The sequence below is a fragment of the Geotrypetes seraphini genome, chromosome 14 (assembly GCF_902459505.1).
Source record: "Geotrypetes seraphini chromosome 14, aGeoSer1.1, whole genome shotgun sequence".
Taxonomy (NCBI): domain Eukaryota; kingdom Metazoa; phylum Chordata; class Amphibia; order Gymnophiona; family Dermophiidae; genus Geotrypetes; species Geotrypetes seraphini.
The window spans coordinates 2,476,995-2,497,899 of record NC_047097.1 but is presented as its reverse complement, the minus strand read 5'-3'; the positions used below and the strand labels follow the sequence as shown (position 1 = coordinate 2,497,899).

At 42.1% G+C, this 20,905-nt stretch overlaps 1 protein-coding gene across 2 annotated transcripts in view; it reads right to left on the bottom strand.

Moving 5' to 3' along the window:
• The window catches only part of TLN2 (talin 2), a 572,423-nt gene that overhangs the window by 162,744 nt on the left and 388,774 nt on the right, over positions 1-20,905 (bottom strand). For both annotated transcript variants that reach the window (XM_033920311.1, XM_033920312.1), the window contains 2 exons: positions 16,763-16,944; positions 4,301-4,433 (listed from right to left, as the gene is read on the bottom strand). In XM_033920311.1, coding sequence (XP_033776202.1) covers positions 4,301-4,433; positions 16,763-16,944 — 315 coding nt within the window. The remainder of the gene's footprint in view (positions 1-4,300; positions 4,434-16,762; positions 16,945-20,905) is intronic.

Below are 20,905 nucleotides of genomic sequence, written 5' to 3'. Positions count from 1 at the left end.
GTATACAACCATCTCTTTCCCTCCCTTCCTCTCTCCAAAGTCCATGCCTTCTGTGTCCAAAAACTCATTCCCTCCCCCACCTCAGCATCTCTTTCCCTCCCTTCCTCTCTCCCAAGTCCATTTCTTCTGTGTCCAAAAATGCATTCCCTCCCCCACCTCAGCATCTCTTTCCCTCCCTTCCTCTCTCCCAAGTCCATGCCTTCTGTGTCCAAAAACCCATTCCCTCCCCCACCTCAGCATCTCTTTCCCTCCCTTCCTCTCTCCCAAGTCCATGCCTTCTGTGTCCAAAAACCCATTCTCTCCCCCACCTCAGCATCTCTTTCCCTCCCTTCCTCTCTCCCAAGTTCATGCCTTGTGTCCAAAACGCACTCCCTCCCCCCTTTTGTGTTCCGCGTTTGCCTCCCAGCCCATCTTTGCAACTTTCTCAGCAAAACGAAGCTCAAGCCGCGAGGCTTGTCTTCTGCTTCCTGCCTGCCCTGCCGCGCACAAATAGCTGACCGGAAGTATTATCCGACGTCAGCGCTGTCGTCGGAGGGCAGGCTTTGCTTAAGCCCTCCCTCCGACGTCAGCGCTGACATCGGGGAACGCTTGCGATCAGCTATATGTTAGCTGCAGGGCAGGCAGGAACAGAAGACGAGCCTCGCGGCTCGAGATGTATTGAACTCCGCGGGTCCCCCGTCCAGCTCTCTCCTGTCCACGTGGGGCGGACCGCCCCTCCCCCTAGACTGTGGCCTAGGACCCTGGGAGAGCCCGGGCCCCCTGTCAGCTCCGGGCCCCTGAATGCAGGACTGGTGGTACTGCCCTGATGGCGGCCCTGCACAGAACCAGTGCAGCGTGAGGCAAGGGGTTGAACAGTATTGAATGCTTGAATGTTTGGAACACCATTGTTAGATGACTACACCAAAAGTGTATGTGTTTAGTTATTAGCAAAGTATGTTACATTTCGGTTATTTTCCACAATAAAATGCAGATATTTTATTCATTTTTTATCCTGTTTTCCCCAAAGAGCTCAGAATGGGTTACAGGTTAAACATACATAATGTACCATTACAGTTAACAGGTTATGATTTGCCATAGATTCAGTACAAATTTTATGATACAAGTTTATATCCTAACTTGACACATACTAGGGTACTAATACCAATATACATAATATACAGTTTACAGGTTAAATTTGCCATAGTTACAGTGCAAGATTTTTTTGATCCAAGTTTTTATCCTAACATGACACACACCAGGATCTAGTACCAATATGCATTTCTTTGTAATCCTTTGGTCATGGGCAGGGAAGTTAGTTGAAGAGGTATGTTTTTATTGCTTTTCTAAAGCTGAGGAGTCCTTCAAAGGATCTGATCTGCGGGGGCAGTCGATTCCAATGGCTCGGAATGAAGTGGGAGTAGGAACATCGTTTGGCGGTATGCAGTTGAAGGGCATGACCTGGGGGTGTTTTTAGGCGTATTTCATCCTGGGAGAGGAGGGACTTGTTTGACACGTATGGAAGGAGCTTAGTCGTCACATAGACCAGTGCCATGTCATGCAAGGATCTGAATGCTAGCATCAGGCCCTTGAAGACCCGTTTAGCTAAGGGCAGCCAGTGAGCCGCCAATAGAGCCTGGGTCACGGGCACAGAAGTTTTTTATATGAGTGATTACTGCGTTTTTTACTCACTGGAGATGTTGTACATTCTTCTCCATGAGACCGTTAAATAATGCATTGCAGTAATCCATTGTAGTTGGGTAAAGACAGACTCTAAAAAGTAGTTCCTTATTTTTTGGAGTTATCGCAGTTAGTAAAATGAGGAAGATACAACCTGAGAGATATGGTTGGAGAGTGACAGGTTGGAGTCAAGGAGTATTCTTGGTCTTTTGCAGTTATGGTAGTTCAGCAAGGGACAGACACAGTTGCAGCATTCTTTGTGGATCCAAAGGAGTTCTGTTTTGGAGGTGTTTAGTTGCAATTTGTTGATGGACATCCAGTTTATGAATTCTGAGAGGCAGTTTAGGAGTTTCGCAATTTGGGTGTCCCACTTTCTCCTAGCAGTAAGTATAGTTGGATGTCATCTGTGAAGGAGTGGATCTGTATTTGGTATTTGCGGGCTATGTCTAGGACAGGTCTAATGTAGAGATTGAATAGGTTCATTTAATAAAATACTGCTAGAGGTTGTGCATAAAATGTATTTTTATCAATGCATCATTGCTGAGTATGAAAACATAAAAGTTATAGCTATATCATCAATAAATTTGCTCCATTAAGCAAAATAGTATATTTTACAAAAAAAAAAAATGGACTTTATGTAATCAGTGGCTTTGAGCGACCCCAGGAGGGGGTTTAATTTTTTTTTAAAAATTTCTGATCAAGGACAATCAAATTAATGGGAAAAACTTAAATTTGACCAGTTTTTCCAACTTTAGGTTTTTCTGGACAACCCTAATATGCCAGTTATGTGTGCCACCAGCAGCCATTTTGCAATTGTCAATATGATAATATAATCTTGTGTGTTGGTATTTCAGAACATACAAGTATATGTGATGACACATACCTGTATGTGTTGTCCATTTTAGAAATATATGCATCTATGTTTCCCAAGCTGCCACAGACCCTGATATTTGCCAGTAATGCTTTGAGGGTGGGAACACAAGGTATTAAAGGAGAGTGTGTGGTGCAGTGTTAAAGCTACAGCCTCAGCACCCTGAGGTTGTGGGTTCAAATCCACGCTGCTCCTTGTGATCCTGGGAAGTCACTTAATTCCTAGCCCACCAATCTCCCCCCCCCCCCATACCAATTGCCTCAGGTACATTAGATAGATTGTGAGCCTGCCGGGACAGACAGGGAAAATGTTTCTGTACCTGAATAAATTCATGTAAACCACATTTTTTGGGATTCGCTGCAGTTAGAATCATTTCTTAAAGAAAAAATTTAACTTGTCTTGGGGTTTTTTTCAGAAAAGGGAGAAATAATATAAATGGCATCCATGTAAAATATTGGGGGAGAGGGATAGGTCTCCTTCTCATATTGATTACTTAATATTTTCCTAAATTTTCTGAAGGCTTTTCTTTCATTATTTTGTGGACTAGATAGATTTGCACTAGTTTTATTAAAAAATAACTTTATATCTTTCTTTTTATGGATGTTTCTTCTTTTTTTTCCACATCTTTACTATGTGATATAACATTGTAATAAAATATTTCAATTAAAAAAAAAAAAAAATTCATCTAAACCATTCTGAGCTTCCCTGGGAGAATGGTATAGAAAAATGAGCTCAAAATGAGCACCTTTAAATAGACATCTCCAGAAGCAGCCATAAATCCATAAGTTGATCTCAAGGCTATTAACATGCATTCCCCTTCTGAAATGGGAAGTGTATGTGTTTCAGTAGAGTAGCCACAGGTGGGCCGAGGCCTACCTAGTGGCAGCACATCTATGAGGTGGGAGAGAAAGAGATGGGATCTTCTGCCCACCCATCTGGGGTCCAATCCTGATGTGTATATTTTAAAACAGCCCTAGTTCTGCCCAAAACACATCTAGACTTTATCCCCTTTCCGTATGCCCATCTTTGTGATTTGAATGTATATATCTTGCATTTCTAAAATCGGGAGTTAGGGACATAAGAAAGTGGACTAGCATTAAAACAGGTTGTTTTACCACTAACTTGTGTTATTTTATTAGACGTCCCATTTTATACAAAGAGGCATAGTTACTAATAATTGGGGTTAACAGAAAAATGACCTATATAAACAGTAGTCTACATTACTGTCCCTCCTTAGACGTGTATGTGATATACACATCTAAATGCCAGTTTATACTTGTCCAAATTGGAAAGAGGGTTTGTAAATTTTTCTCTAAAATGTAACTACTCCCTCTCTCTCCATTATACTAAGTCCCCTCTTTCTTTATTTTTTTACTAGGCCCTTCTTCTTTCCATTGGAGTTCCTTTCTATATTAGTTCCTGTAAACCGTGTCGAGCTCCACTTCTGTGGAGATGATGCGGTATACAAACTTAAGGTTTAGTTTAGTTTAAATTTAGCACCATGGTGTTTCTATCAATTTCTCTTATGGATAAGCTCCGATTCCACAGTCCAGTTCTATTAGGGAGCAGATGCAGATTCGGACTGCTATCCCACTACATGGCGACATAGAACACTTAAAATGTACAACCGTGAACCTTTTGTCAATCATCATAATAATAAACAACGTGATTGTGACTAGAAGCCGTGATATATATACTGTATATTTTTTATACAAGTTGTGTTACATTCTGCCTACTGCAAATTCTTTTGCTCCTTTTTTTAAAACTTGTTACCTCAAGTGAGATGTCATCCCTCGTGGCCAGGTTCTGACTAACAGTTGCAAGGGATGCCTGCTCAATATCCCTAATGCATTTATTGATGCTGTCAATGGAGTAATCACACTCTCTCTGGCCTGGAGCCTTATCCCTGTGAACAAGAAGCATTTATGAGAAGTCATCTCAAACCCTAATCTAGTTTGTTTACAGACAGATCACAATACACTCGGGAAATATAATCTGGCGAAAGAGCACTCCTCAATAAATAGAAAGGGCTTATGTTACAATTCTAAGTACAGATGTAAGGCAGCATTGTGCCATGGGAAATTTCTTTGTATCTAAGCCTTTTCCTACTACTTTATCAAGTACATTTAACACGAAATACAGAAATGTTCTAAAATGGCAGATGAATAAAATAAATTTTATATGCCTTACAAACTAGAGTTAATATTGTGTACAATACTGTTGGCGCTGATCAACTCCATTAAAGTGCATTATTTTACCGCAGGTCCTGTTTTTGGCAACCCAGGTTAACAGCTATGACATTGGCCACTAGGATGACCAGGTTACCCATTCCAGAAGGCTGACTTTTTGGCCAGTCCTAAATTTCTGCCAGCCTCATCCTGGTGCATTATGGGACCTGCGGCACTGATTTCAATGGACAGAATCATGGACTAAAAATACTACACTGCTTTGGGATGTAATTTTAAAACTAGGTCTGGCCAAAGAGTCTCTCCTCCGGAAGAGTAATCTGGTCACCCTACTGGACAACTGCATTTATGTACACATTAATGCAAGTAAATGTTTACAATATTAGCACTTATGTGTGTATGATTGCATATACATGCAGATGTGCTAACAGGGCAACTGGGTGCTATTCTACAAATACCCACTTAAACTTATATAGAAAAATAGTAGATGATGGTAGATAAAGACCTGAATGATCTATCCAGTCTGCTTCTATCAATTTATGGTGAAGACAACAATGAAAAAGTACTTTATTTTAGTAATAACTAAAATACCAGGTGTATTTGCAAGGGGGGAGTGGGGAGTACACAGGAGTAGAGGAGGACTCGGGCTCCCGTTTACATGTGTCCCTGACAAATTTAGATGCCAGCACTTATGCCAGCTCTATGACTGCGGGCATCTAAATGTTAGCCACACTGATAATGGATTTTGCTAATGCTCTATAACACAACTACTACTAATCACTTATATAGTGCTGAAAGGCGTTTGTCACACTGTACATTTTGATATTTATAGACACTCCCTGCTCGGAAGAGCTTACAATCTAACTTGGACAGGCACGACATATAGGGTTGGGGATGCAGAACCCAAGGTGAGCACTCTCAAAGAGGTGGGCTTTTAACTGGGCCTTGAACACTGCCAGAGATGGAGCTCGCCAATCTAAGCATCTAGGTTCCATTACTGAATGTGCTCCTACCGCTCCAATTATTTAATTGTACACAATATTGTTTTTATTTTTTAAAGTTATATTCCCTTATAAAACTTATAGCAAACCATTTAGCTAATGCTTGATAGACGATATATCAAATAACAAATAAACTTGGTATTGCATAGTCTGGGGGCTATCTAAATGGAGGCACTAGGTCAGGGGTGTCAAAATCCCTCCTCGAGGCCGCAATCCAGTCGGGTTTTCAGAATTTCCTCAATGAATATGCATGAGATCTATTAGCATACACTGAAAGCAGTGCATGCAAATAGATCTTATGCATATGCATTGGGGAAATCCGAAAACCCAACTGGATTGCGGCCCTAGAGGAGGGACTTTGACACCCCTGCATTAGGTTATAGAATTGCATCCTCAGTGCACATTAGTAATCTAGCAATTATCTGTACAAGCAAAAACCAACCAATGCAAGTACTATTATTCTAGTAGCTTCACTGAGAGGCTTTCTCTTAAGTGTAGACAGATGATGTGATTATATACAGAATTGCGATTTAACTTCTGTAGCTTGCAAGATAATTTTACTCATGAATCAGCAGGACTTTTGATAACACCACTGTGGCTAACAGTCTGGTATTCTGTTTCCAGGCGGCACATACAGCCCTAACCATCGCTAAAGAATTCCTTTACTTGTATTGACAGCGTGCATGGAGCTAAGCTTAATTGGCATATAGGAACTTAATGCACTCAAGAGGCAATGCGCTGAACTCTCATTTCTATGTTTACATTATGCTTAGATGCTTTTGACTTTATTCATAGTTTTTAGTTTTAGATTATTAGACACATCTCTGCAGACAAGAGATGGAAACCCAAAATGAATTTATATAAAGCAATTAAAAATGAAAACGACTCCAGATTTAAAAGTTAAAGGTTTTTAAATTAAGGATTAAGTTTGCTAAAGGGCCCCAATACATGTTATTTACCATACGTCCCACTCTATGCAATGGGGTCTATTTAGGAATAACGAATGTTAATGGTGTTCCTACACATTAATGTGGTAGCACTCTTTAGTAATTCTACTCCTAAATATAAATATTAATCTGTTACAAACAATTATCATGATTAAACACTTCCAGTCCATTATTTATTTATTCTGCCCACCCTACCAAAAGAGCCAAGAACAGGTTACAGTAGTACATACACAGTATGGTCAAGACACATTCGGACAAAACGTATTTTGAAAGCTAGTGATACAATGACCGAGAAATAGTAGATAGAGAACATATGAACAGCTGCGGTATATTAATAAACTATACATGCTATAGAACAGATAAACATCTGAACTACACTAATCAACTATAGTAGATGTAAACAACCGAGATAATCTAATTTACTATACATGCTTTGGTGAGGAACTTAGAGCTATGGTCTAGTTGATGAGTTTATCTGAGATCAGTGAGGCTTGGTCTTTTCATGGAGATGGATTTGTGAAGAGGAAGGTTTTTATGGCCTTCCTGAAGTTCCATAGGTCATCCAGCTCTCTGATAGATGGAGGGATGTGGTTCCAAAGTTTGGGTATGAAGTGTGAGTAGGCGTGTTTGTGGGCGGATTCTGTTTTGAGGGCGCGTCCAGGGAGTAGAGACAGCCGTCCTTCTTTCTGAGATCTTAACGGTCGGCTTGGGTTATAGATTGGTAGCTTGGGGATCTTATAGCCTAGTACCAATTCCTTGAAGGTTTTGAATGCCAGGACAAGGGCTTTGAAGATGCAGCGCTTCTTGATAGGTAGCCAATGAACCGATGCTAGCGCTGGGGTGACATGGTCACGGGTGCTCAGGTTTTTTAATAGGCGGACTGCTGCATTTTGGACGCACTGGAGGTGAGCGAGGTTTTTGGCAGAACACACTACTATTATTGTGTTACAGTAGTCCATACGAGACAGCACGAAAGTGTATAGTAACTGGGCACTTCAGCTGGCGGAGGTAGTAAAAGGAAGTCTTCGAGACCAGTGCAACCATTAAGCATGTCTAGGCATTCACCTAAGGCAGCAGCTTCTTGGAGAAGTAAGGAAAATGTTGCTAATACCTGCCAAGTTTCTTTCCTTGAGTCATAGAAACATAGAAACATAGAAGATGACGGCAGAAAAGGGCTGTAGCCCATCAAGTCTGCCCACCCTACTGACCCATCCTCTTAAGTCTATACCTAGCGACTGATATTCCAGTTCGACCCTCGTGAGGATCCCACATAGGTATCCCATTTATTCTCAAAGTCCAGCACGCTGCTGGCCTTGATCACCTGCGCTGGAAGCTCATTCCAACGGTCAACCACTCTTTCTGTGAAGAAATACTTCCTGATATCGCCATGAAATTTCCCGCCTTTGAGTTTGAGCGGATGCCCTCTAGTGACAGAGGGTCCCCTGAGAAAGAAGATATCATCTTGCACCTCGATACGTCCTGTGATGTATTTAAATGTCTCAATCATGTCTCCCCTCTCCCTACGTTCTTCTAGAGTGTAGAGCTGTAGTTTGTTTAGTCTCTCCTCGTACGAGAGACCTTTGAGCCCCGAGATCCTCCTGGTGGCCATCCGTTGAACCGACTCGATTCTAAGTACATCTTTACGGTAATGTGGCCTCCAGAATTGTACACAGTATTCCAGATGAGGTCTCACCATGGTTCTGTACAATGGCATTATGACTTCAGGCTTCTTGCTGACAAAGCTTCTACTGATACATCCCATCATCTGCCTTGCTTTAGATGAAGCCTTCTCCTCTTGATTGGCAGTTTTCATGTCTGCACTGATGATTACTCCTAGGTCTCGTTCCGCCGAAGTACTAGTTAAAGTTTCTCCATTCAAGGTGTAATTTCTGCATGGATTACCGCTACCGAGGTGCATAACCTTACATTTCCCAGCGTTAAAGCCCAGCTGCCAGGTCGAGGACCATCTTTCCAATGTAAGCAGGTCCTGTGCCATACTATCCTGTATATTACATTCACTTACGATATTGCATAGTTTAGCGTCATCGGCGAATAATGCTATTTTACCCTGAAGCCCCTGAGTCAGATCCCCTATGAATATGTTGAAAAGGAGTGGGCCCAGGACTGAACCCTGTGGAACTCCACTGGTCACCTCCGATGTTTTAGAGAGGGTACCGTTAACCATTACCCTTTGAAGTCTTCCACTTAGCCAATCATTGACCCAAGTAGTTAATGTTTCTCCTAACCCCATCGATTTCATTTTGCTCAACAGCCTGCGGTGTGGGACGCTATCAAATGCTTTACTGAAATCCAGGTACACGATGTCCATAGACTCTCCCAAGTCTAGCTTCCTTGTCACCCAGTCAAAGAAGCTGATGAGATTGGATTGGCAGGACCTACCCTTGGTGAATCCATATTGATTGGGATCCCGTAGATTCCCCTCATACAGGATCGTGTCTAATTTGCGTTTAATTAAAGTTTCCATGAGTTTACACACTATTGATGTGAGACTCACTGGTCTGTAATTCGCAGCCTCTGCCCTGCAACCCTTTTTGTGCAGAGGAATGACGTTGGCTGTTTTCCAGTCCAAGGGTACTCTCCTCGTGCTTAGGGAGAGATTGAAGAGTGCAGCTAGCGGTATCGCCAGGACATCGCACAACTCTTTGAGCACTCTTGGGTGCAGATTGTCTGGTCCCATAGCTTTATTTACCTTTAGTCTTGACAATTCGCTGTAAACTTCACCTGGTGTGAACTCAAAATTCTGAAACGGGTCGTCCGCACTTGACTTAGCCTCTAACTGAGGACCGTGCCCTGGTGCCTCGCAAGTGAAGACCGAGCAGAAGTATTCGTTCAGTAGTTCAGCTTTATCGGAATCTGCTTCCACGTAATTCCCATCCGGTTTACTAAGGCGAACTATCCCGTCTGTGTTCTTTTTCCTATCACTAATATACCTGAAGGATTTGTCCCCCTTCTTAATGTTCTTTGCTAGAGTTTCTTCCACGCGAAGTTTGGCCTCCCTAATTGCTGTTTTGACCGCTGTAGATCTGGTCCTATATTCCATGATGGCTTCTCTTGTTTCCGTACGCTTGTAGGAAAGAAATGCTTTTTTCTTCTCCTTAACAAGGTGCGAGATCTCTGCGGTGAACCATTGGGGTTTATTGTTTCTTTGTCGTTTATTTACTGATTTTATGAAGCGGCTAGTTGCTTCATGTATGGTTGATTTCAGTGTTAACCACTTAGCTTCTACATCATCGGTCTCCACTTGGTCCTGCAGCGTCCAATGGACGAAATCTCCCATGCATGCGAAGTCTGTGCCGCGGAAATTGAGTACCTTTGTTTTTGTGTTTGATCTAGGGAAGCCTTTCCTAAGGTTGAACCACACTATGTTGTGGTCGCTGGAGGCTAGCGTATCTCCTACTGAGACCTCTGAGACGCTTTCCCCGTTGGTGAGTACTTGGTCGAGGATCGCCTGGGCCCTAGTGAGCTCCATTACCATTTGTTTGAGACGGGCTCCCTTTATGGAGTTTAATAGCCTCCTACTAGCGCTGGTTGTCGCTGAAAGTGTGCTCCAGTCTGCATCAGGCATATTGAAGTCCCCAAGTAGTACAGTGTTTCCCCTTAGAGTGATATTCTCAATGTCTTCAATTAAGTCTGTGTCCATGTCATCCAGTTGTCTAGGGGGTCTGTAAACCACACCAAGATACAGGCACTTTTCTCTGCCTCTTGCCAGTCTACCATACCAGTCCAGAACCAATGGACAATGCCCAAAGAAGGAGAGAGAGACCAATCACACAACAGAGACAAAAGCTCAACAGTTTTTCAACAGCAAAGCAATGAATGCAACTTCCCTTATTTTATTCTTAAAGAAGAAATCCAGTGTTCTAAGAGGATGAATGAAAAACAGAATAAATAAACAAAATCTCAGGAAGGAAGTCAGGACTAGTTTGGTGGACTCAAGGAAAAGAAAATTAGCAGGTATGAACAAATTTTTCTTATCATCAGAGCAGTCTAGAACCAATGAGATGTACCATAGCACTCATTTAATATGGGCAGGAAATTGATTACTACAATTATTCCAGAACCTGCAACAACCCTAGCAGCAGCATCAAATCAGTAATGCTTAGGAAAAGTACTTAAAGACCAAGTCACTGCTCTGCAAATATTTTCCAGTAAGACAATATAAAGCTCAGTCCAGGAAGTTGCAACCCCTTGGAGGAGTGAGTCCTCAATACTTTAGGTCAGGGGTGTCGAAGTCGGTCCTCGAGGGCCGCAATCCAGTCGGGTTTTCAAGATTTCCCCAATGAATATGCATGAGATCTAATAATAATAATAATAATAATAACTTTATTTTTGTATCCCGCCATACCCGGAAGAGTTCTAGGCGGTTCACATCAATTAAACAAGGTTACAAGTGGTTTACAGCAGTTGAGCGGGGTTATGAGCGGTTCAATAACAAATAGATCAAAGTTGCCAGGGGGGGGGTGGGTGAAGGATGTAGAGGGGAGAGTGGGTGTTAAATAGAAGGGGCATTGGGATCCTGGTCTTGGAAGAGGCGGGTTTTGAGTAGTTTTCTAAAGTCGAGGTAGTCGGAGGCCTTGAGGGCCATTTGGGATAGCCATGGGTTTAGCTTAGTGGCTTGGAAGGCAAGGGTTTTGTCGAGGAATCTTTTAGAGTGGCAGAGTTTAAGGGAGGGGTAGGCGAATAGTTGGATTCTGCGGGAGTCCTTGATGCTGTGATTTAGGGCGAAGTGAGGGATGATGTAGCTTGGGGATAAACCAAATACTGTTTTATAGCAGAAGCAGGCGAATTTGAATAGGACTCTGGATTCTAATGGCAGCCAATGGAGTTTGTGGTAGAAAGGGGTGATGTGTTCCCATTTTTTCAGGCCGAATATGAGGCGGACAGCAGTGTTCTGGATCATTTTGAGTCTCCTGATGGTTTTTTTTTGTGGAGCTTAAGTAAATGATATTACAGTAGTCCAATATGCTAAGGATGGAGGATTGTACTAGCAGGCGGAATGAGGTTTCGTCAAAGTATTTTTTTATGGTGCGGAGTTTCCAAAGCACCGAGATACTTTTTCTGACGGTATTGTCCGTGTGTTTGTCGAGGGATAGATGTTTGTCTAGTGTGACGCCGAGTATTTTTAGGTTTTGTTCAAGGGGGAAAACGGATCCTTTTACTTGAATTGTGGTGTCTTTGATTTTATCTTTGGGGGTTGCTAGGAAGAATTTTGTTTTATCCGGGTTTAGTTTTAGTCTGTATGATAACATCCAGTGTTCTATCTGATTGAGTATGCTTGAAAGGAAGGTAAGGAGCTCTGATGTAAAACTGGTTAGCGGGATGATTATAGTGATGTCATCTGCGTAGATAAAAAATTTGAGCTTGAGGTTTTGCAGAAGGTTTCCTAGGGAGGCGAGGTAGACGTTGAATAGGGTGGGAGATAGGGGGGAGCCCTGTGGCACGCCACAGGAGTTCTCCCAGTTATATGAGAAGGCGTCGTTTTTGAATACCCTGTATGATCTGTTCCGTAAGAACCCGTGGAACCAGTTAAGGACCTGGCCCGAGATGCCTATGTAGGAGAGGCAGTCAAGGAGAATGTTGTGGTCGACCAGATCGAATGCGCTGCTCAGGTCGAGTTGTACAATCAAGGCGCTGGAGCCTTGGCTGAAGAGTTTGTGAAGGTGGTCTAGGAGAGAGGCTATAATGGTTTCGGTGCTGTGGTTGGAGCGAAAGCCTGATTGATTGTCATTTAGGATATTGAATTTATCAAGGTATGTGGTAAGTTCGGCATTAACCAGCCCTTCTGCTATTTTGGTGAATAGTGGGATGCTTGCGATCGGTCTGTAGTTGGACGGGATATTGGGTGGTTCTTTTGTGTTTTTTATGATTGGGGTGATCGATATGTGGCCTTGTTCTGCTGGGAAGCTTCCGGTAGACAGTAGGAGGTTGACCCATGCCAGCATATTTGCTTTGAAGTGGGTTGGAGCCGTTTTCATGACGTTAGGGGGGCAGGTGTCTAGTCTACAGTAGGAGTTGGTATATTTGTTATAGAATTTGTTGAAGGATTGCCAATCGATAGTAGTGAATTATTCATTGGGGAAATTCTGAAAACCCGACTGGATTGCGGCCCTCGAGGACCGACTTCGACACCTGTGCTTTAGGTGGTAATTTACATTTAAGTATGGGGCAATAGTGGCTTTCAAAACCACTGCTCCCTCTAACCTATCAGACTTCCAAATACCTCATTAGAACTTTAGAAGCATCCACAAACCAAAGACATTTAAACTCATCCCCAAAATCATCTTTCTTAAACGAGGAGAGAGAAATCACTTGATTCATACAAGATAGCATCACTTTTCAAAGAAAAGAAGGTATACTGGAAGGGAAACCCCAGCTTCTGTGAAATGTTGAATGGGATTTCTACAAGACACCCTGAAATTCTACGAACCAACAGCCTTTAAGTTAAGGTCCTTAAGTGTCACCGTTTTCAAAGATTCAAAAGAAGACAGATTCAAGGTTCAAAGTACCAAATTTAGATTCCATTCTAGAAATTCAGATAAGCCATTAAAGAAGCAAACAAGATGAGTTTCTAAAGAAACAAACCATATCCAGATAAGAGGATTAGGACACCCTTTCAAAACAACCCCTATAACAAATAAGGCCCTTCTTTTCACTACAGATATTCAAAACTTTGTTTCACTTGTTCTTGACTCTATATTAGGAACTATGGTCTCCACACTTAAAATTCTAGGAGTTATACTCGACAGACAATTTCCAAAAGCAGATTTCCTCTGTAATTCAACAAAACTTTCTAAAACTATGAATGATCCACTCTATTCAACCATACTATTCTGCCCTTAACATTCTAATTCATTCTCTGGTCATAACACAACTAGATTACGACAATGCCCTTTACTATGATTTATGACTAAATCTGCAATGTCTTCAGCTTATTCAAAACACTTTGATCAAATAGATTTCAGGAGTACACAAATATGATCACATCACAACCCTTCTCAAATCGACTCACCTACAAAATTTCACTTCTGGTTTTCAAAATTTGAGAATCACACTTTTCCTTATCTTGATGGATTGCTCATCCTATATCTCTCTCTCCACTCTTCACAACAAAACATCCTTTTCATTCCTATCACTAGGAAAATTACATATGGCACTATACGTTGCACTAGTTTTTCAGTCATGGCGCCATTTCTCTGGAATGCTCCCCCTTCTCTTGAGAAATTTGACTATTCTAAAAATCTTTCTTTTCAATGATGCATATAATTGGCCCCCTTTTTCTGGTATCTATGCAACATTTTCTGTGCCCACCTTTCTCAGTAGGACCTCTATGGCCAATCTGTTTTGTCAGTTTCCCCCTTTCTACTTTTCTATCAATTATTGTATTTCCTTCTTCTTTCGATCTTTGTCCCGCTCACTCTTTATCCCCCATTTATTTTATTGTACACCACTTAGACATCTTATTGATAGCTGGTATATCAAGCTCTCATTAAATTTGAAACGTAAGTCAGGAATTTGGAGCTCAAAGGAACTAAGTGCCAAGCCATTCTTGTATCCTTTTTCTACAAATGCCAAATCTGCACCCCTGAAGCATGAAGGAGAAAATGCCCTATCCAAGCTTTGAGCTTCAAATCTCACCAAACATGCATATATGCTACAGAAGGCAACTTCTTTATTGCTTGCAATAAGGTGTAAATAACATTCTTTGACGTCTCAAATGCAACCTTTCAATGGTCAGGCTGTAAGATAAAATGGAGTCTAATCTTCTATGACAACTGGGCCCTGTATTAGTAGAACTCTTCTGTAGAAAAATGAGAGGATTTTCCACATTGAGACAAATCAGGTCCACAAAACAAGGCCTTCAAGGCCAATCCAGAACTACAAGCATCATTAGACCGGTATATGAGACAATCCATTAAAGAATTTGGCCCATCATTGACTCACAGAAGAAACTTATAAAAAGGTTCTTGTGAGATTTTTTTCCCCAGATTGAAAGGAAGAAGAGTGAGATTGAAAATGAGAATGCTGATAAGAACCTACTTACACTGGATGATAATGTTAAGCATCATGAAACCTTGGTCTGCCAGAAGGAGAGGAAACTTTTTGCTTATCAACTAGCAATCTCTGAGGCTTAGAATCCCCTAAATCCTTAACCAGCTTTCCAAAATCCTCAGTGAAGAGTAGTTTGCATCTGAAGGGAAGCTTGCTAAGACATGTCTTAGAGCAGGGGTGTCAAAGTCCCTCCTCGAGGGCCGGAATCCAGTCGGGTTTTCAGGATTTCCCCAATGAATATGCATTGAAAGCAGTGCATGCAAATAGATCTCATGCAGATTCATTGGGGAAATCCTGAAAACCCGACTGGATTCTGGCCCTCGAGGACCGACTTTGACACCTGTAACTTAGAGGATGAACTAGCAAACCAATTGCTAAGCCCCCCCCCCAAAAAAAAATAAGTCTAGTTGCAACCAATTTAGCCGATGGCCAAAGTCCTAATAAAATCATAGAGGACATCTGTTAAATAAGTTATAGATGAAAGCAGCAAGCTGAGAGCCAGAGGGGCCCGTTCAAATCCTACTGCAGAAGCCCACTGCAGTAATTTTACAAAACCTGTTTTAACTTCTATGACCTCAGTAAAACTAGCACAGTCATCAGTTTAAACAGCAGCTTATGCGGAGCAGCTCAAGAACAACATTCTAAAAGCGGAAATTTTGATAAAATGCTTTCTTTCAAATTATGAATTTATGAAAAGACTACTAAGGGGTTGCAAACATTTATCTCCTGGATTTCGAGTTTATAAAATAATGGAATAGAAGTGCTGAATCCCAGCAGTTGGAGACCTGTGCCACAAATTAATAGTTATATAGATTTTTCTTGCATGAACAAAAATGAATAAGTTCTCCATTTAAATCATACCTGGAATAGTTTTTACTTGCTTTACATCAATTTATTTTGATTTTCAATGTTGGGAAAGTAACCCAATGGGAAATCATTATCTGTTCCATAGATGCACTTTATAAGTATGCCTAGAAGAGCTTTGTAACTGTACAATTTGCCCTTTTAAAGCTATCTGACAACAATTGGAAGTCAAATATTTTGATTTGATAGTGCAGGACACATAGCTAAGTTTTTTCCCACTGTACAGTCAAACTGAAATTGCACAACCTATAACATTGTTTCAGCTTAAAGCTAAAAAAGGTCAAATCCTACATATACATTACACAGTCATCCCACTTAAGTAATGAATAAACTACATGATTTTTTATTCTATTTATTCAATTTTCTATACCGTTCTCCTAGGGGAGTTCAGAACGGTTTACATGCATTTATTCAGGTACTCAAGCAGTTTTCCCTCTCTGTCCCGGCAGGCTCACAATCTATCTGGGGCAATGGGGGGATTAAGTGACTTGCCCAGGGTCACAAGGAGCAACGGGGGATTGAACCCACAACCTCAGGGTGCTGAGGCTGTAGCTTTAACCACTGCACCTCACTCTCAGCACAAGTTATACAATTGCTTAGAAACATAGAAATATGATGGCAGATAAAGACCAAATGGCCCATCCAGTCTGCCTATCCACAGCATCCACTATCTCCTCCTCTAAGAGCTCAAAGACAGTAAAATAAATCCACATATTCATATACCTGATTTTAAATAGACAAGGAAAGAAATGCACACATCAGAGAAGAATATTATTTAACAAGAGATGCATCAAAAAAACCCATTTAATCCTTTATCATTACATTTATTTTTGCATACAATCATCATTGTGAGCAGCAAGGAAGGAAGGGATAACAGTATAAATAAGTTATATAATGGTATATTCTTCAAGTTCATTTTAAGCAAAGGCAAACGAAAGGGTCCTTTTATCAAGGCACGGTAGGGATTTAACGCGCGGAATACCGCGCGTAAAACTGCCTGCCGTGCTAGTCGCTAATGCCTCCACTGACGAGGCGTTAGTTTTTTGGCTTGCCGCAGGGGTTAGTGCGTGATTAAATGTCCGCTGCGCTAACCCCATTAGCGCACCTTGATAAAAGGAGCCCTAAGTCATTTTGAGAACCAAAAGTGTTAAATGGAACAATACCTACCTAATAGATGTTATAAGGCTCTTAATGGAATCCGAAACAATTCGAGAGTGGCTAGCCAGCGTGGACCACGTGGGTGGATCTTTTGGATTAATTGCTAACGAGCGAGCAGTTCTGATTAATGACGACGAGCTGTCCAGCATGGTCTTGGCAGAGATAAGAATTGGTTCCTGCGCTCGAGTTCCCTGTTTATGAAAATACAGAACAGAAAAGCAATGCTTTTCATTTAGGCACTGTGTAGATTGCTGGATGAATTTATGAATGATGTAGCTTTTTCACTGATGTGAGTTACCTCTACTTTTTAGTCTGTGAAACTTTACTACTTATGTTTTTGTACAGTAATTATATCTATTATTCAAATTTCAATCAGTTTTTCATTTTAGCTACTCCAAACTGATGAAAGGAATTGACCATATCAGAATCTGATCATGGGAATGCTGGATCTGAAGAGATGGCAGTCTGCCCTAAACACCAGAGCTTTCTCTATTTCTTCTGCACGGTTTATTCCATAACCACCAAGGCCAGTTTTCACTTTTCTGATTTTATTAAGAGAGCCTATTTTGTGAAGATGTTAAACTAAGGGCCCTAGGTGCTAAGCAATTTTCACAGAAGTACAAAATGTGAAAATTCTTAGTATAGCTTAACCTGGCAACATGGCAATTTAATAATTTTCCACATATAGGGGAAACTTCTGTATAGGCTGACCAAAGTTAGGTGCTGGGATAATCCATGCTAAGTAAGTACAGTACTCTCTAAGGCCAGGATTCTATATAGGAAGCCCATCCCGGGCGTCCTATATAGAATTGGAACAAAACCCGCCCAAAGTAAACCCGATTCTATAACTGACATCCATTTTGTAGACGCCAGTTACAGAATTGGGTTTTTGTTTAGAGTTTAGACGCGGCCGCTATACTTTATCACAGCAAGGGATTTCCCTGCCGCGATTAGTATAGCGGCTATGGCCGCCAGTCTCTCCAACCCCCCCAACGTTCACGGCAGGAGGGTGCACAACCCCTCCTGCCAAAAGAACCCGCCCCCCCCAAAAGATCGCTGGCAGGAGGGTACCCAACCCCTCCTGCCGGACCCTCCCAATGACCCCGCCAAACAAAATGCCCTAATCGCCCTCCCCGAACCACCCCCAACGGCCTCCCTGAAGATCGCCAGCAGGAAGGTGCCCAACACCTCCTGCCGGACCCTCCTCCAACGAAACCCCCATCCCGGAACCCCCCTCACGCTTACCGCCAAGTTGGCTGGATGGGTCTTCGCACCGTCTGGCCAGCAGGCCCACCTCTGCCCAAATGAGGCAGGCCCGCCCCTCCCCTGCCCAACCCATAGGATCCTAGGGCCTGATTGGCCCAAGCGCCTAAGGCTCCTCAGGAACCAGCAGAAGAAAGCTCTTTCAGAGTTGCAAACGATGTCCACGCATAGGTTGTTTCAACTTTGGAAAAAGGTCGAAGTCTGGTGGTCTCATGTCTGGACTGTAGGGAACATGAGGTAACACCTCCCAGCTGCATTTGTGTAGTTTTTCAATGACATTCCCTATGTGCGGGCGAGTGTTGTCGTGAAGAATGATTGGCTCAGCTAAGAGCAACTGGTTTTGTGCATTTTTCTGCGCATTCTTTGCAAAAAAAATCACGATAATACACTGCTGTGACACTTCTTCCACATGGAACTTTGTGATGATGATGCCTTCATGATCATAAGCAAAAATCATTTGTTTGACTTTTTATTGAGCTCGTGTGGGAAAGATGGGGCTCTCCACTTGTCATTGAAAAACTACGTGAATTCGGCTGGGAGGTGTTACTCATGCTCTATACATTCCAGACATGAGTCCACCAGACTTCGACCTATGAGTCCACCAGAAACAACCTATGTGTGGACATCGTTTTGCATCTCTGGAAGAGCTTTCTTCTGCCGGTACCCGAGCCATTCAGCAACAACTGAACTAAAATGGTGTCTTGGATGGAATAATGAAGCTTCCCAGATGTTGGGACTTGGTCATTGCAAAGCAGGGAGACTATATTGAAGGATTGTAAAGAAATACTTAGAAAAACAAAACATGTAAATTTAAAAAATTAGTGTGCATTATTTATGAAATGATTCTCGTAAAATGGTCACATACAGAGCAGAGGGGTAGCCTAGTGGTTAGGGCAGTGGTTTGAGAGTCAGAAGGTTCAAAAACCACTTTTGATTGATTGATTAATTATTCATTCCGAGCCCTCCAGAAACAGAAAAATACCTACTCCAGCCAATATTCAGTCGGAGGCAGCCAGCATTTTTTCAAACACTTACTGTCACTGGTTTCATTAATCTATTTGTCTTGTAACAACTCCCAAATTTTTCCTAAGGAAACTGTGGTATCATGTAGTTTAACTTGCAGTTCCCAAAAACAAAGATGAAATACTCTAAATGACCCCAAGCCAAAATAATAAAAATAAACAGCCATACAACCTGTGGCTGGCAAGAATCCATCTAAGTTTCCTTTCCAGGGAACAGCAACTGCTTCAAGGTGGTTTCTAGTGCTGGATCTAGTCAAACCAACCCGCCAGATTTTAAACCATGTATATGAACCTCAAAATAAGGCCATAGTGGCATACAGAGTGATGAGAAAGTTCAATATCTGATTTTAATCAGTGTTGGCTTTGCCTCACAGTATCAGAGGCAAATCTATGGCTGAAGAAGCACAAGATGAAATTAAACCTCAGCAAGTCTTGTTGTTTTTGCCTGCACTTTCAATTTGTGGGTTTTTTTTATTATATTAAAAGGTATTATAAAAAAAATATTGGGAGTTATTCTATATCAGATTCACCTATTGCATTCATTCCTTGGCATTAAAGACATTTAAAAAAAAAAAGACCTCCAAATTCTCACATATACTCTAATCCAGAGGTCTCAAAGTCCCTCCTTGAGGGCCGCAATCCAGTCGGGTTTTCAGGATCTATGTGCATGCACTGCTTTCAATGCATATTCATTGGGGAAATCTTGAAAACCCAACTGGATTGCGACCCTCAAGGAGGGACTTTGAGATCCCTGCCCTAATCCTCTCTGGACTAGGTTACTGCAATATAGTGTTGCCCGATTCAGGGAAAACGTTTTTGATTCGATTCGGCCTATTGAATTGATTTTTCGATTCAATTTTCTTGCCCAATCGGCCATTTTATGTTTTTGGGGTTTTTTTTTTTTTCTTCAAACATTCTGACGGGTTTATTTTGTAGTTTTTCCACCCATCCCACTCCCCTTTTTCCAAGTTTATTCGTTGTTTGATATACTGACCATCAACAAGTTTCCATCTCCAACCCCATGCCAGCGCTGAGGTGTAAACAAAATAAACAAAAAAGACTCTCTCTCTCTCTCTGTGTTAGGCCCTAACTCACGCTCGCTGTCTAACACCAACTCTGGCAGGATACACATTTCAAATCTGACATATTGTAATCACAAAATAGAAAATTAAAAATTATTTTTTTCTACCTTCCACTGCCATAGCAAACATTTGTTTCTTTCCCCGGTCAACCATCTCTCTCTCTCCCCCTGCTTTCTGCCCTGGGTCAAACCTCTCTATTCCCCTCCATGTAGCATCTTTCCCTTCCTCACCTCCATTATAATGTGCAACATTTCTTTCTCTCCCCATGTACCATATCTCCCTGTCCTACACCCTATGTCCAACATTTCTCCCTCTCTCTTATTCATGCATTTCTCCCTCCCCTCCACCAGATGCAGGATTTCTCCCTTTCGCCCCTTTCTATCTTTTCTCTCTCTTCCTCTCCTCCACCCCAACAATTCTTCCTCTTTCTTCCACATGTGCAGCAGCTTTCCTCCCCTCCCACCCATTCCCCTGCGTAGCAGCTTCCTATCCCCTTGGCAGTACAGTAGTTTTCCATCCCTCCTTCCCATTCCTCTGTGCAGCAGCACCCCCCCAGACTCTCCCACCATGAGACCTGACATAATTTCGAGGCCTCCTAAAGCAGCAGTGGCGGACAGTCAGCAATGGCATCACTCTGAATGGGATACTCATGACAAGCCCCGCTAAGGCTTCCCTTTGTCACATCATCAGTGATGCGGCAGAGGGAAGGCCCCAGCAGGGCAGCCGTGAGTACCGTGAGCACCTCCACCGCTGCTACTTTAGGAGGCATCACAGGTATGTCAGGT